This window comes from Triticum aestivum, chromosome 3B (genome assembly GCF_018294505.1).
Source record: "Triticum aestivum cultivar Chinese Spring chromosome 3B, IWGSC CS RefSeq v2.1, whole genome shotgun sequence".
NCBI lineage: Eukaryota > Viridiplantae > Streptophyta > Magnoliopsida > Poales > Poaceae > Triticum > Triticum aestivum.
Genome location: NC_057801.1, coordinates 91,028,955 through 91,041,149, shown reverse-complemented (window position 1 = coordinate 91,041,149; position 12,195 = coordinate 91,028,955). Strand labels below are relative to the sequence as shown.

The window sequence follows — 12,195 nt, the reverse complement described above, 5'->3', positions numbered from 1 at the left end:
ATCTGTCCCGCTGAAGAATGTTTTCTTGCTTCTTTTATTCCTTGGAGAAGTTGTGAAAATCTGATGATTTGGATCATCATCTGCGCAGGTTTGCATGTAGGAGCTGACAGAACCACACGCCCGGAACTGCATGCCGCAGCTGTACCAAGAAGAAGAAGAAGCATTAACCATCTACCAATCGCTTTCGCTCGCCGCTACACCTGCATGTATTATACGGTAGTAGTATAATACTCCCTCCGGTTCGAAATACTCGTCGCGCTGGTCAATTTGCAAAAACACCCACCCCTTTATTCCGACACAACAAGCGATCCTCGCCGCTGCTCTCGCCCCCTCCCGTGACTCTGCTTGCTCCGCCGCGCCATCGTCGGCCTCCGTGCAGCTCGCCCGCGCCTTCCTCCCGCTCCCTCCTCCCTGCGTAGCTCCTCCGCCCCCTTCTCTACGCAGCTCGCCCGCTCCCTCCTCCGGCTTACTCCTCTGCGTAGCTCCCCCTCTCACTCCATTGGGAAAAATGGCATCTTTCTCCTCTGCAGAACACAGCGCCGCCTAGCACTTCGCCATGGACGCGCTCAGCTTCGTGGTACCGCGGATCCTCCTCTTCGCTGTCACCCACGGCTCCGGGGTGTTCATAATGCCCTGCCACATCCCGCAAGGGCTCCGGGGTGGCTGGAGATCTGTGGCGGTGGAGGGGATCGTGCTGTCACCTCGCCGGACGGCTACAAGAAGGTCACCATATGAAGACCGCCTTCTTCATCACCGCTCTAGGTACTGCCAATTTTCATCATGGAAAAGTTTTTCTGCAATTTCTGCAATTTTGTACAGAGTACTGGGGTACAGTAGCTCTTTTTTTGCCTGAAAGAGCATCAACCATGGCTGCAATTTTATCTGTACTGTGTAGATTGCTACAGCGAACATGTGTAGATTTTCTGCAATTTAAATCTATGTGCAGATTGACCTCCAGCTGACATCAGTATGGTTAATGTTCAGTTCATCTGGATGAATTGGGTCTAACTTTGTGGTTTCACATCTGGGTATTGGAGCATATGCAACCTTGAATTTTTGGGCATTACCAATGCAATCATATGATGTTCTGATCATTACATCACTGTGTAGATTTTGACTCAAAATTTCTACAATTTTCCATGGAGTAGTACTGCAGAGAACTGGACTAATTTTCTGTAATTTTCCACGGAGTAGTTCTACAGAGAACAGGAATAATTTTCCATGGTGCTATGGTGCTTTATGGTGCAAAATGAACAGTACAATTAACCTTACTCCTTCAAATATTTTCTACTCTGTAAACAACAACATAATGTTGGAGTATGTAAAGAAAAATGAAACAGAGGGAGTTGTGTTTGCAACACACTTGTAGTACTCCATTTATTTAACTCCACTAGAGGGCAATTAAGGCCAACAAGCATGTAAGGAGTAATTCTTGTCCAAACATGTTATTGGAGTAATTCTTGTCCAAATTTTTCTTTTTTCTTTTTCTGCTCCTCCTTTATCTTCAATTAATCCAAATTATTCCAGTTAATCCAAATTAACAATTAACAACACTCCTACTCTTAATAAAAGAGAGAAAGAGAATTCAGTAAGCTTTTTTACTCCATTAACATACAAATTAACAAAATATGATTATACATGAATATATTCTGGGGTTACATGCAATTAACAGCACATTAACAAATAATCATTAACAATTACTCCCTCTTTCATCTTTCATGTATTTGCTTCTCCTTTAGTGACCCTCTATAATGTCCAAAGTTTTCCAATATAGCTCAGCATCGAATCTTAGATTGATATGTAGCATCCCCTCCCTCTCCATCCTATCTTTGTTCATGTGCGGGATCTTGTATCCTGTACCTCCCTCAACTCTCATAACCTCAATCAGGACTGACTGTAAGGTTATAAACACTCTCGCCAGTTTGTGCACTTCATACCTATCATATGCTTCTTCAACTGATTCTATCAGTTCCTTGATGTTGTTTGGTGCACTTTCAAGCGTCAAGGACTGAATTGAGCTGAAGAAGCAAAGATCCAGGACATTCATATCAGGTGAATTTGCAGGCTGCTGCATCAACCTGATATCCAGTTCTGATTCTGCTACGGCAGCTAGAAAATCTGAATCATCTGGAGGAACATGTGTTCTTGCGTTATCTTGCTGGATGTAGATGGTTCGATTGTCTTCGGGCCACTGTGCTTCAATGGCTGGAATGACCTTTTCACATAGGTATTCCCTCATCACATTCCTAGTAACTGTGACCGACTTTAGTTCCTTAGTCCCTTTGAGTCTGTTCTTGGAATCCTTTTTTGCTGGAGTTTCTTTGATGAAGGCCCATACTCCTATCTTGCCATCAAATGTTACATTTCCTTGATCATCAAATCGTGGCCTCGCAACTGCTGTTAAGAACATGACCTTGCCGATACTATTCTTGTTTTGAACAGTGCGCACCGGATCTGGTTCTTCTTCATGGAGGTAATAGGTTCTGTTCCTTTTCGTCATATCAAACCATTTCTCGTCGATGTGAACTATGTTCTGCATATCAATGAAAGAGGGCATTGCATCTGCTATTGTTGTTTGATCAATCATTGAAATGCAAAACTTGAGCCTTGATAGCTTGTTTTCTGGTTTCAGAGTGGGCTTCAGACTGTTTGTGTGTTTCCTTATCTTTCCCCATTTGAACCTTCTCCGCAAGGTAGAATATGGTACATCCAGAGACCTAGCGAGTGCCCTCAGTGTAGACCTTTTGTTGAGGGGAATTGAAGGTATCCTCGAGAGATCAAGGTCTGCCCTCTTTCTACCACATCTCCGCTTCCTTTTATTAGACACATTGATCTCTTCTCCTCTTGCAAGCTGGGCATTTGCCTCCTTCCATATTCTTTCAACGGTTCTGACACTTGTGTTCAGCAGACCAGCTACACGTTCTTTGTCTCTCTTGTCAATTTCTCCATCCCTGCTAAGTGCTTTTAGTGCAATATATGCTGCAAATTTGTGAGTGTCTGGTAGATCTGGTTTTGCCCGTGGTATACGTACATCTTCCTCTCCTTCAGGCATATGTACATCTTCCTCTTCTTCAGACATATGTACATCTTCCTCTCCTCCAGGTGGAGTGCTATTCAGATCTGGGAGCACCATAGTGTTGTACCTCTGCTCTCTGTTCTGATTCAGGTCCTCAACATGTTCTCACCTGATCATGACAATAAGCATTCATTTAAAAAAGCATGACAGTAAGCATGAAAATAAGCAAGTTACTCTTGTATCTGTACTGCTTTATTTTGTTTTGGCAGTAGATCATCAACCATATATTCCTTTTGTATGCTTTATGTTTCAGTCAGGGGTATTGCTTTATTCACTGTCTAACTAATTACTGTTTCACTGTTATAGGAACTCAGTTAACAACATGTTATTGGAACTACTCCAAGAACAGAACAGAATGGCATGTTAATGTCAGTTAACAACATGTTATTACTTCCAAGAACAAAACAGCAAAACAAAAGGTACTCCTACTGTTGACACTTTGACAACAATACTCCTTAGCATCTTATTACTTCTTGGTGAAATTTACATCTTATTATTTTTTGCTGTCAATACAGTGACACCAGTATAATAAACAAAAATCAGCCAAAAAGAGAAGCCTACATTGTTTTTACTTTCTCCTATTGTCTACTGTCTATGCTTACTCCTACTGTCTACACTGAATTTTTGGGTGTGCTCTACTTTGATGTACACTATTCAACAATATATACAGTAGAGTAATTACTGTCTACTGAAAATGGAGTAAGTGTGATCTTCAGAGTGTGCTAACCTAGTATCTGTAGGTTTTGATTTGCTTGCAGATTTGTGAGTGTGATCTTCAGAGTGTGATTTGACAGTCTTCAGAGTGTGATCACCATTTCCTTGATGAACACAACAGAGAGGAACCAGTTGACAGGAACATCAAAGGATCAAGAGGACAGTAGCCGCTGCCCGCTGCGTCGAGAGGATCAATAGGAGCAGCAGATTACTCACAGGTATCGAGCAACAGAACCAAGCTGTAGTACTTACTCTCTTTTTGTGATTGCTTATGGGGGATGTGAGTACTTACTCTCTTTTTGTGATTGCTTATGGGGGACGTGAAAATTTCAGTTCAAATCGCTCCAGCCTTGTGGTATTTAGAGCACAAATTCACGTCAAGAGGAGCAGATGATCAATTCGAGTTGTCGGAGCTATGAACGCCGGAGCAGCGGCGAAGGGTAAGGGAGCTGCGGACGCGGAGCAGCGGCAGAGGGTTAAGGAGCTGCGGACGGCGGAGCAGCGGCGGACCTTGGGCTCTCGATTGGAGCGGAGGGTGGCGCCGGCGAGGGACCTGCGGCCGGCGGGGAAGGATGTCGAAGTTGCGGCGGAGGGTGAGGGAGCTGCGGACGGCGGAGCAGCGCAACAACGGCAGACCTCGGTGACGGAGCTCTCAATTGGAGTGGAGGCAGGCAGCCGGCGGGGAAGGACAACGGCGCTGCGGCGGAGGGAGACAGAGCTGCGGATGGCGGAGCAGCGCAGCAACAGCCGAAATCAGGCTCTTGATTGGGGCGGAGGTAGGCGGCCGGCGGGGAAGGACGGCGGAGCAGCGAAGGAGCTTCCAAGCCACGGGACGACGGCCAGGATGGAGAAGATTCAAAACTGGGAGGACCTTTTTGCAAAATGTTATTTCTATAGCGCTCGCGACAAGTAATTGGAACCGGAGGGAGTAACATCATTTTTGTCAAGCAGGCCAACAACCGCGCGCAGTGGATCTCGGTATATACAGATGGCGACCTGTAGTATTGCTTGACAGTGTTGTTTTCTCCCCTCTGCGAGAATACTTGACAGCGGCTGTTTCCGAAGAGCTCACCAATCAGGTCAGCATCATGCCAACCATTTGCCATCATGATGATGATGAAAGAACGCTTTGAGTTAGAACGAACTGAACCAGACAAACCACGAGGTAATAATATTTCAAGCACCTGTGCTTAATCTGCACCCCCAGCTTCAGAAATCTCTTCTATATTGAACAATGACCACATGCGCCGTACGTAGCGTAGCAGTATGTGATTATTCTTTTTCTTTCACCGACGGACAGAAGCGGATCCGACCGACACACACGGGTCTGCGTCACTGTCGACGCGGGGCATGAGTGTGCGAGCGCAATGATGGCTCTGTCTGTCCCTGCAATGCAATGTGTCCGTTTCTTTCTCCTAGTCTAGTCTAGAGGTCGGATTCGGTGCAGGATAAGAGCATCTACAGCCGTTCGGCCCCCCAAAATGCATAAAAATCGTCCGCTGGGGGTGAGCCGGCGATTCTTTCGCTGCTGGGAGCGGTTTTGCGTCCAGTCGTCGTCCCCAGCTCGCCTCCAGCCGTCGATTTTGGCCCACTTTTAAAGCCCCATTTCGGCGAAAAAGCCCATATGAGCGAGAATAGGCCCATATTCGGCGTGGTTCGCCGTGGCTCGGCGTTCAATTATCAACATAAATAATTTTTTATCACATATTTCATCACAGAAATTTCGAGTACTTCAACAAAATATTACAACGACAAATAGTTTAATACAAATTATATAGTTCAACAAATAAAAACTCATATTTCATCACACGTCGCGCCCGGTGTCGCCCTTGAGCCTCCATAGGTGCTCTATCAGATCTTGCTGCAGTTGATGATGCACCTATGGGTCTCGGATCTCCAGACGCATACTGAGATAGGCAGTCCAGGTTGCCGGTAGCTGGTGATCAACTTGGGCAAGAGGACCCTGCCGATGGTATGGTTCAGTGTCAAACACTGGCTCTTCCTTCTCGCTCTCAATGATCATGTTGTGCACCTGACGAGGCGGGGCGGCGAGGGGCGGCGCCGGGATATACCTACTTGCGACCGAGAGCGCGGGGGGTAGGATGCGGTCGTGGAAGAAAATCTTGACTTTTCACCTGACGGCGTGGGCCAGCCGCGCTTTTCCCTTGCGCCGGAGCCCCCAGGCGCCCCCAACGCGCCGGGTTCGGCCTGCGGACGCCGGACGGAAAAAAGGGCCGAACCGGCGCTTTTCGTCGTCCTGGGGACGCGACTGAGCTGTTTTTTTGGCGCCGACACCGAAAAAGTGGCCTGGGGGGGTCTGTTGGAAGCGCGGCTGGAGATGCTCTAAGGCACCGAGCGGGCTTGCATTATTTTTTTCTCCGGTTCTATACTGCTGCCGGATCAGGGTCAAGTCATCCTCTCCTTGATCTTCCTCTTCCTCTTCTTCACATGATGACATGACATGGCTTGGAGTATGTCCCTCCCTCGATCACTCATTTTCTGCTACGTACATTGGATTCCGAATCCATGGGCCTGGTCCACTCATTTTCTCGTGACATTTGGAGGGGAAAGCCCAATCACACACCACTGGATCGACCTTTAGTCGTCTCTCTCAACTGCTAGCCCCTTTTTTGTTTTCTAGCCATTTTTTTTTCATGTAAGAGCAACTTTAATAGGGTGATCCATTTTATCCGTTTGGCTCATCCGAACATAAAATATGGTCCAACGGGGCTACCCAAACGGACGCGCATGTCCGCCTGCTGTCCGTCCCCGACCCAAACTTGACCCAAATCTGGGAACAAATGGGGATGAAGCGGACACAAGCGGACGCTCCCATCGTTCGCTACTGTTCGTTCGTGACCGCCTTGGTGTTTGCCCTGGTCCCACGTACCAGTGACTGGGCACGAGCTGGGCAACTCCACGACCGCCGCAACAAGTAGCGAGGCCACCGGCGCAGCCAGCCGTCGCGCTTACTTGCGAGGCCGCTGACGCAGGACGCTCACCGGCACCACCTGCACGCCGTCATTTTGTCGCCTGCGGGGCTAGAGCTCGTGTCGTGCGACGGCGGCGGCTGGATCTCGCGTCGTGCGGCGGCGGCGGCTAGAGCTCACGTCGTGCGGCCGCAGCTCGAGCTCGCGTCCTGCACCGGCGGCGACTGGATCTCGCGCCGTGCGGTGGCGGCTGGACCTCGCGAGTGGGAGGCGGAGAGGAACGACGGCGCGAGAGGGAGTGATGAAGGGGCGGTGCGAGGAGGGGCATGGTGGTGCCGGCGCCGCTAGTTGGAGGAGACGGGGCGAGCAGGGGCTTCGTCCGCTTGTGTCTGTATTTGTGTCCCGCGTTGGATACATCCTACATCGACGCGTGTCCGCGGCATGTCCACTGCACGGACGGGCGACCCAAACGGACAAAACCGTTGGGTCACTCTATTGGAGTTGCTATAGCCTATAAGTACTACAATGCATATACATATCCCCTGGCTAGCTAGGTCGACGCTACCTTGAGATTTTGACATGGTGGACGGTAGTGGCGAGCGCATTGATGGATGACGACCATGTAACACACACACCGGCCCATCGCTCGATCGCAACAGTTGACAAGTGCCCTCGCACGCACAACCGTTGTGTATGCGGTAGGGTAGTGTCACGTCGCAACATTGAGAGCACCAACGCAAACCAACCCATCAGAATTCAACTCTTGAATTTAACATTGGTGCTCACATTTTTTATATTTAGGCTTTCTGACAATGTTTTTTAAGAGAGTTTTTACGGTACATCATACTACCCAACAGAGTGAGTAGTATTTAGTTGATCTAACGGTTAATATGGATCGGTAAAATTTAAACTCTAGGATATATTGGTAATTCTACATAAAGATAGATTATTTTTCAGTTTAATAAATCCTGATTGATCGAACTAATTAGTTATTCTCATCCCATCCACGCCGACCCATTCGTCCGCTACTCCCGACACCACGCCGCCGCAAAATCTCCACGCCGGCGGCGGACCTCCGACCGGAGCCACTGCAGCCAAGTGCCTGCATAAAGCGACACGAAATAAAATCTAGTTTCGTATGGTGCGTGGTGCGGTTTGCCACTTTGATTTTCAGTTGATTAGTAGCTTTCGGAAGGCGGCGGACAGTATGATGGCGAGCAAGGCGGCGCGTGCGTGCCACGGCGGACTACGTGTTTCTGTGCCAGGGGAGAGACGCCTCGGTGCACTCCGTGAACCCCCTTGCATGCAGCCATTAGCGGGTGAGTCTGCCGCCCACATCGTCGCTGCTCCCTTGGGTTGCCGGAGTGGCTCTGCGCGGGAGAGCCACCGCGGCGACGAGGTCTTGCCGGCGTGGTTGAAACACAACGCGCAAGCAAGGGGCATATGGCAGCTCCCGTCGAGGTGTTGTCCCGAGCCGTCCGGCAGGAACTCGTCGGAGGAGCAGAAGTGAGACGAGGAGATCGACGCTGGAGGAGAACCTGCTGTACCCGCGTTCCCTTCTTTGATCCCACCCCTGCGGAGATCTGCCCGTCGCCGCCTCTCGAGGAACCGACGAAGGCCGTCGTGTCGTGCCATGATGAATCCGATGAAACCTGCTACGACGGCGTCTCCAGGCACACGTTCAGCGGTTCAGCCTCGTCGGCATCTGCCTGACGACCGAGCTCATGGAGTTTGCCGGCGAGATGGAGGCCCTTCTTGGCCGGCTAGACATTGGCAACGGCAACGAGCACGAACAGTTTTGCATGGAAGCATTGTGCCTTATCGAGAGGATGGACGTAGAAGCCGGGCAAGCGTGCGGCCTCCAGCCGGTGCCCGAGGTGTCCAGCGATATGATTGACATCGACTTCGACTGCGGCTCACCTTAGATGACAACGGACGAGAACGCGGCAAGCAGCGGTGCCAGCGCCGACGTTCAGTTCGTCCCGCTAGGAGCCTCGTACTCGATCTAAATTACTTTGGCCACTAGGAGACCTGCGTGCGTGAACCTGCCTGATTGATTGATAAAAAGTTAACGATCTAAAATGTCCTTAACTACTCAATATACTACCAGAAATCTACTGTAGTATTGCCTCATCTGGACCCTCCAATCACATAAAATGAACGGTCCAAATATATTTGATGCACCGTAAAAGGTCTCTTTTTTAAGTAGAAGAAGACATTTTTGTCGACTGCGAGGGCTCTCTGGTGATTTTGTCAATCACAAAATGTTTTTATCGGCTTACTATTTCAAAGATGCTCATAGCTGTAAGGTATTTGGTATAGCTCGGTATGTTGGGCGATCTTGTCGCGAGTGTGGCATCGGATCGGAGAGACAGACGGGGACATGGCCGTCCGTTCCTCCTCCTCACATTGAGCAGCTAGCATCGCGATTCGCGTCTTGGGTGCAAGCGTCGGCCGGTCGGTCGCTCGTCGTGTCGTGTCGTGTGAATTGTCCCTGCTAGGCTGTATTCCTGCGACCTAAACTGCACGTAATTAATTAAGCTGCCGTTCGGGAGTCTTGTAGTAAATCTAAACCCTAGCTAGACGTACACGCATGGAGCTTAAGATCTTATTAACAGATGGTCCGCCCCTAATTCTTGGTGCTCCGCAAATCAACCCAGCAACCACACACACCGGCCGGCAGATGCAGACGCTGAATTGGGTATCTGTCCTAATCAGCGACATAGCTACGTACATGTTTGAGCTGCATACGTGCATGACTGTTAGGACGGGTCTAATTAAAACGGAACGGGATCACGTGATTGGTCAGTGGAGTGACGATCGAGCGAGACAGTGCATGCCCGTTATATTAGTTGACGCATGCGCACACGGCATCTCAACGAGTACAGTGCTAATCCCTCTTTAATCAGTTAAGTAATGAGGCAGGGTACGTGCTCGTCGTCGACGGTTCGTCAACGTCTGGGATTACAGCAATTAGGCGGCTACAGCATGAGCTGGGGCTGGGAGTGCTGAGTACAGTGGGATCCTTTATACGCTCAGGCATTGCCGCGTCCGACCTGTGCAAGTGCAAGTCCGAAGGTTAAGGACACGCATGCATACAACCGAACCTGTCTGAATTCTTATCTTTCGGAGTAAGACTGATTTCTTTGGCCTTTTCTTTCGGAGTGAAAAACTTCTGGTCTATTTATCATCTCTCAAGTCAGTTCAAAAAACACTAGAAGTAAAAATTACATCCAGGTTCATTGACCACCTAAAGACTATTACAAGCACTGGAGCGAGCCGATGGCCTGTCGCCGTCATCACCCCTCTCTCACTGGAGCCGGACAAACCTTATTGTAGTAGACAGTCGGGAAGTTGTCGTCCTAAGGCCCAATAGGGCCGGTGCACCAAAACAGCAACAGTCGACGATGAAGAGAAGCATATATCGAAAGGATCCAACCTAAAAACACGAGCACAGCCGAACGAACACCGGATTCACCAAAGACAAACGCCGACCGAATCCCGCGAAAACTGTCGGAGACACAACACCACACGCCCTTCGGTGACGCTAGACGCACCACCATAAAGCAGGCTAGGGGAGAACTTTATTCCAACTTTAGGCAGCCACCGCCGTCTCGTCTTCTTGAGCAAGACACAAACCCTAAATGAACACAAAAGAACACCAAAAGGTCCATCACGTCTCCATGACCCTAAAGACCATGAAAGACGAAACCTATCTGCGGCGACACAAACGGGAGGCACAAATTCCTCAAAACACCTCGCACTAGAGAGGCATGAAGTGGAGGTCGAGACGTACATGACTTGTACTAAGTCCTTTTATAGATTTTAGTATGAACTACATACGGATGTATATAGACGTATTTAAGAGTTCAGATTTATTCATTTTGCTCCGTATGTAGTTCATATTGGACCGTTTCTTTCATCTTGTTGTAGTATGATCATGGTGAACAGCCAAGTTTGATAATGATGCAACGCTAAAAGGAAGGATCGATCGATACATATCAATCATACATGTTTCTGATGGTCGTTATAGACCACATCCTAACCGCAAGCAGTACCAAAATTTATCTGTCTGATGAAGCAGTCGCTCGATGCCGATGGGTTGGCAACGCAGCAGAGACCCACGGTGACGGAGACAGGGTTGAATTAGGTGACCAATTTGGCTGGAGTATATACTGTATACCACATCACTCGATACAAATTGTGATGATGCAAACACAGCGACGCATGGCATTGCGAAAGCCCGAGCCACCCGAACCAACCAGCAACGATCCTTCCGTCCAAGTCAACAGCTGGTGCAGCTCAAGTATGAAACAGTATTTCAAAACGGATCTGAAGCGGACGGGAAAGGGGGTTCGCATTCACGTGATTCGCGGTAGCGGGAAACCCGTTCGTTGCACACAAGTTTTCACTATCTTCTTACCGTCAAACGAATCGTAGAAGGTTCGTCCCGGATTCAGGTTAATTAGGATGCGTTTGGTTATCTGTATCATTTTTTGCCTCTTTGCATATTTGTTTTAATTAGGTCTGGCTGAGCATGTGTAGGCAAAAAACTAACATCCTCATGTTGATTGGTTACATGCATCCCTTCTAGTCTGCATCTACCGAAACGAAAGGCATGATGTTTGGTTGCGGACTTGTTTCAGAAAAAAAAACAAGACCGGTTGTTTGATTACATTCAGAACAGTTGTGTGGTAATCTTTTCCTCGATGTGGTGAGGTTACTAGAGGCACAAATGGACTACTAAGAACTAGACTAGCGCAACAGAACAAATTTAGACACCAAAACACAAGTCTTAATCGCGCACCACAAGTTTTAAACCAACATAGTACAATAAGTTTTAAATGAAACACAAGTTTTAAACCAACAACCAACAAGGAAGGGGCAACAAGAGCTCACGCGGTCACAACGAAGGCATTGTCGTGCTCCTTGCACTTGGTGACCACCTCCACGGCCTTGTCGTTGAATACAATCACCTTCATGGTGCCGGGTAAGGATGGCAATGGGTAGGGTATGGGCAGGGTAGAGCAATATCATACCCATACCCGTATAGTTAATGGATATAAAATTTTACCCATACCCGTACCCATGGGTATGAAACCTTACATGTACCCATACCCGACGAATACCTGTACTCATTTGGTACCCGGCGGGTAGAACAAACAATATATGAGTTGTTCACATTTTGCACTCATTGATAGCACATTTAATGAAAAAAATCAATTCTCTCAGCTCAATAACAGATACATGAGTACAACATACTCACAAGTCAATGGTAGTAGACAAGTCACGTGACAAGTGAATGATTAATTCATGACGACTTAACATTAGTTCACAAGCGGGCAGGGTATGGGTATACCTGCGGGTACAAGGCTATACCCATACCCTACCCATGACTTAACGGATAGGATATGGGTACTATCCATGGGTATAAAAATGTGCCCATACCCTGCCCATGTGGGTACGGTACCCGCG

At 48.5% G+C, this 12,195-nt stretch overlaps 1 protein-coding gene across 7 annotated transcripts; it reads left to right on the top strand.

Moving 5' to 3' along the window:
- The first annotated feature begins 246 nt into the window (after window positions 1-246).
- LOC123068821 (uncharacterized) lies at window positions 247-4,723 on the top strand. Of its 7 annotated transcripts, XR_006432030.1 has the most exons (6): window positions 2,114-2,227; window positions 2,443-2,473; window positions 2,633-2,782; window positions 3,383-3,495; window positions 3,817-4,008; window positions 4,124-4,477. XR_006432030.1 is itself a non-coding variant. In XM_044491497.1 (4 exons), exon 4 carries the CDS (start codon window positions 4,206-4,208, stop codon window positions 4,701-4,703), a length of 498 nt encoding a protein of 165 aa, XP_044347432.1. In that variant the 5' UTR covers window positions 247-762; window positions 3,383-3,495; window positions 3,912-4,008; window positions 4,124-4,205; the 3' UTR covers window positions 4,704-4,723. The 7 variants fall into 7 exon arrangements, 5 of the variants coding, with proteins under 5 accessions (XP_044347432.1, XP_044347431.1, XP_044347434.1 ...); XR_006432029.1 differs by lacking the exon at window positions 2,633-2,782 and having other exon boundaries at window positions 4,124-4,476; XM_044491497.1 differs by lacking the exons at window positions 2,114-2,227; window positions 2,443-2,473; window positions 2,633-2,782 and adding an exon at window positions 247-762 and having other exon boundaries at window positions 3,912-4,008; window positions 4,124-4,723.
- Window positions 4,724-12,195: the final 7,472 nt, after the last annotated feature.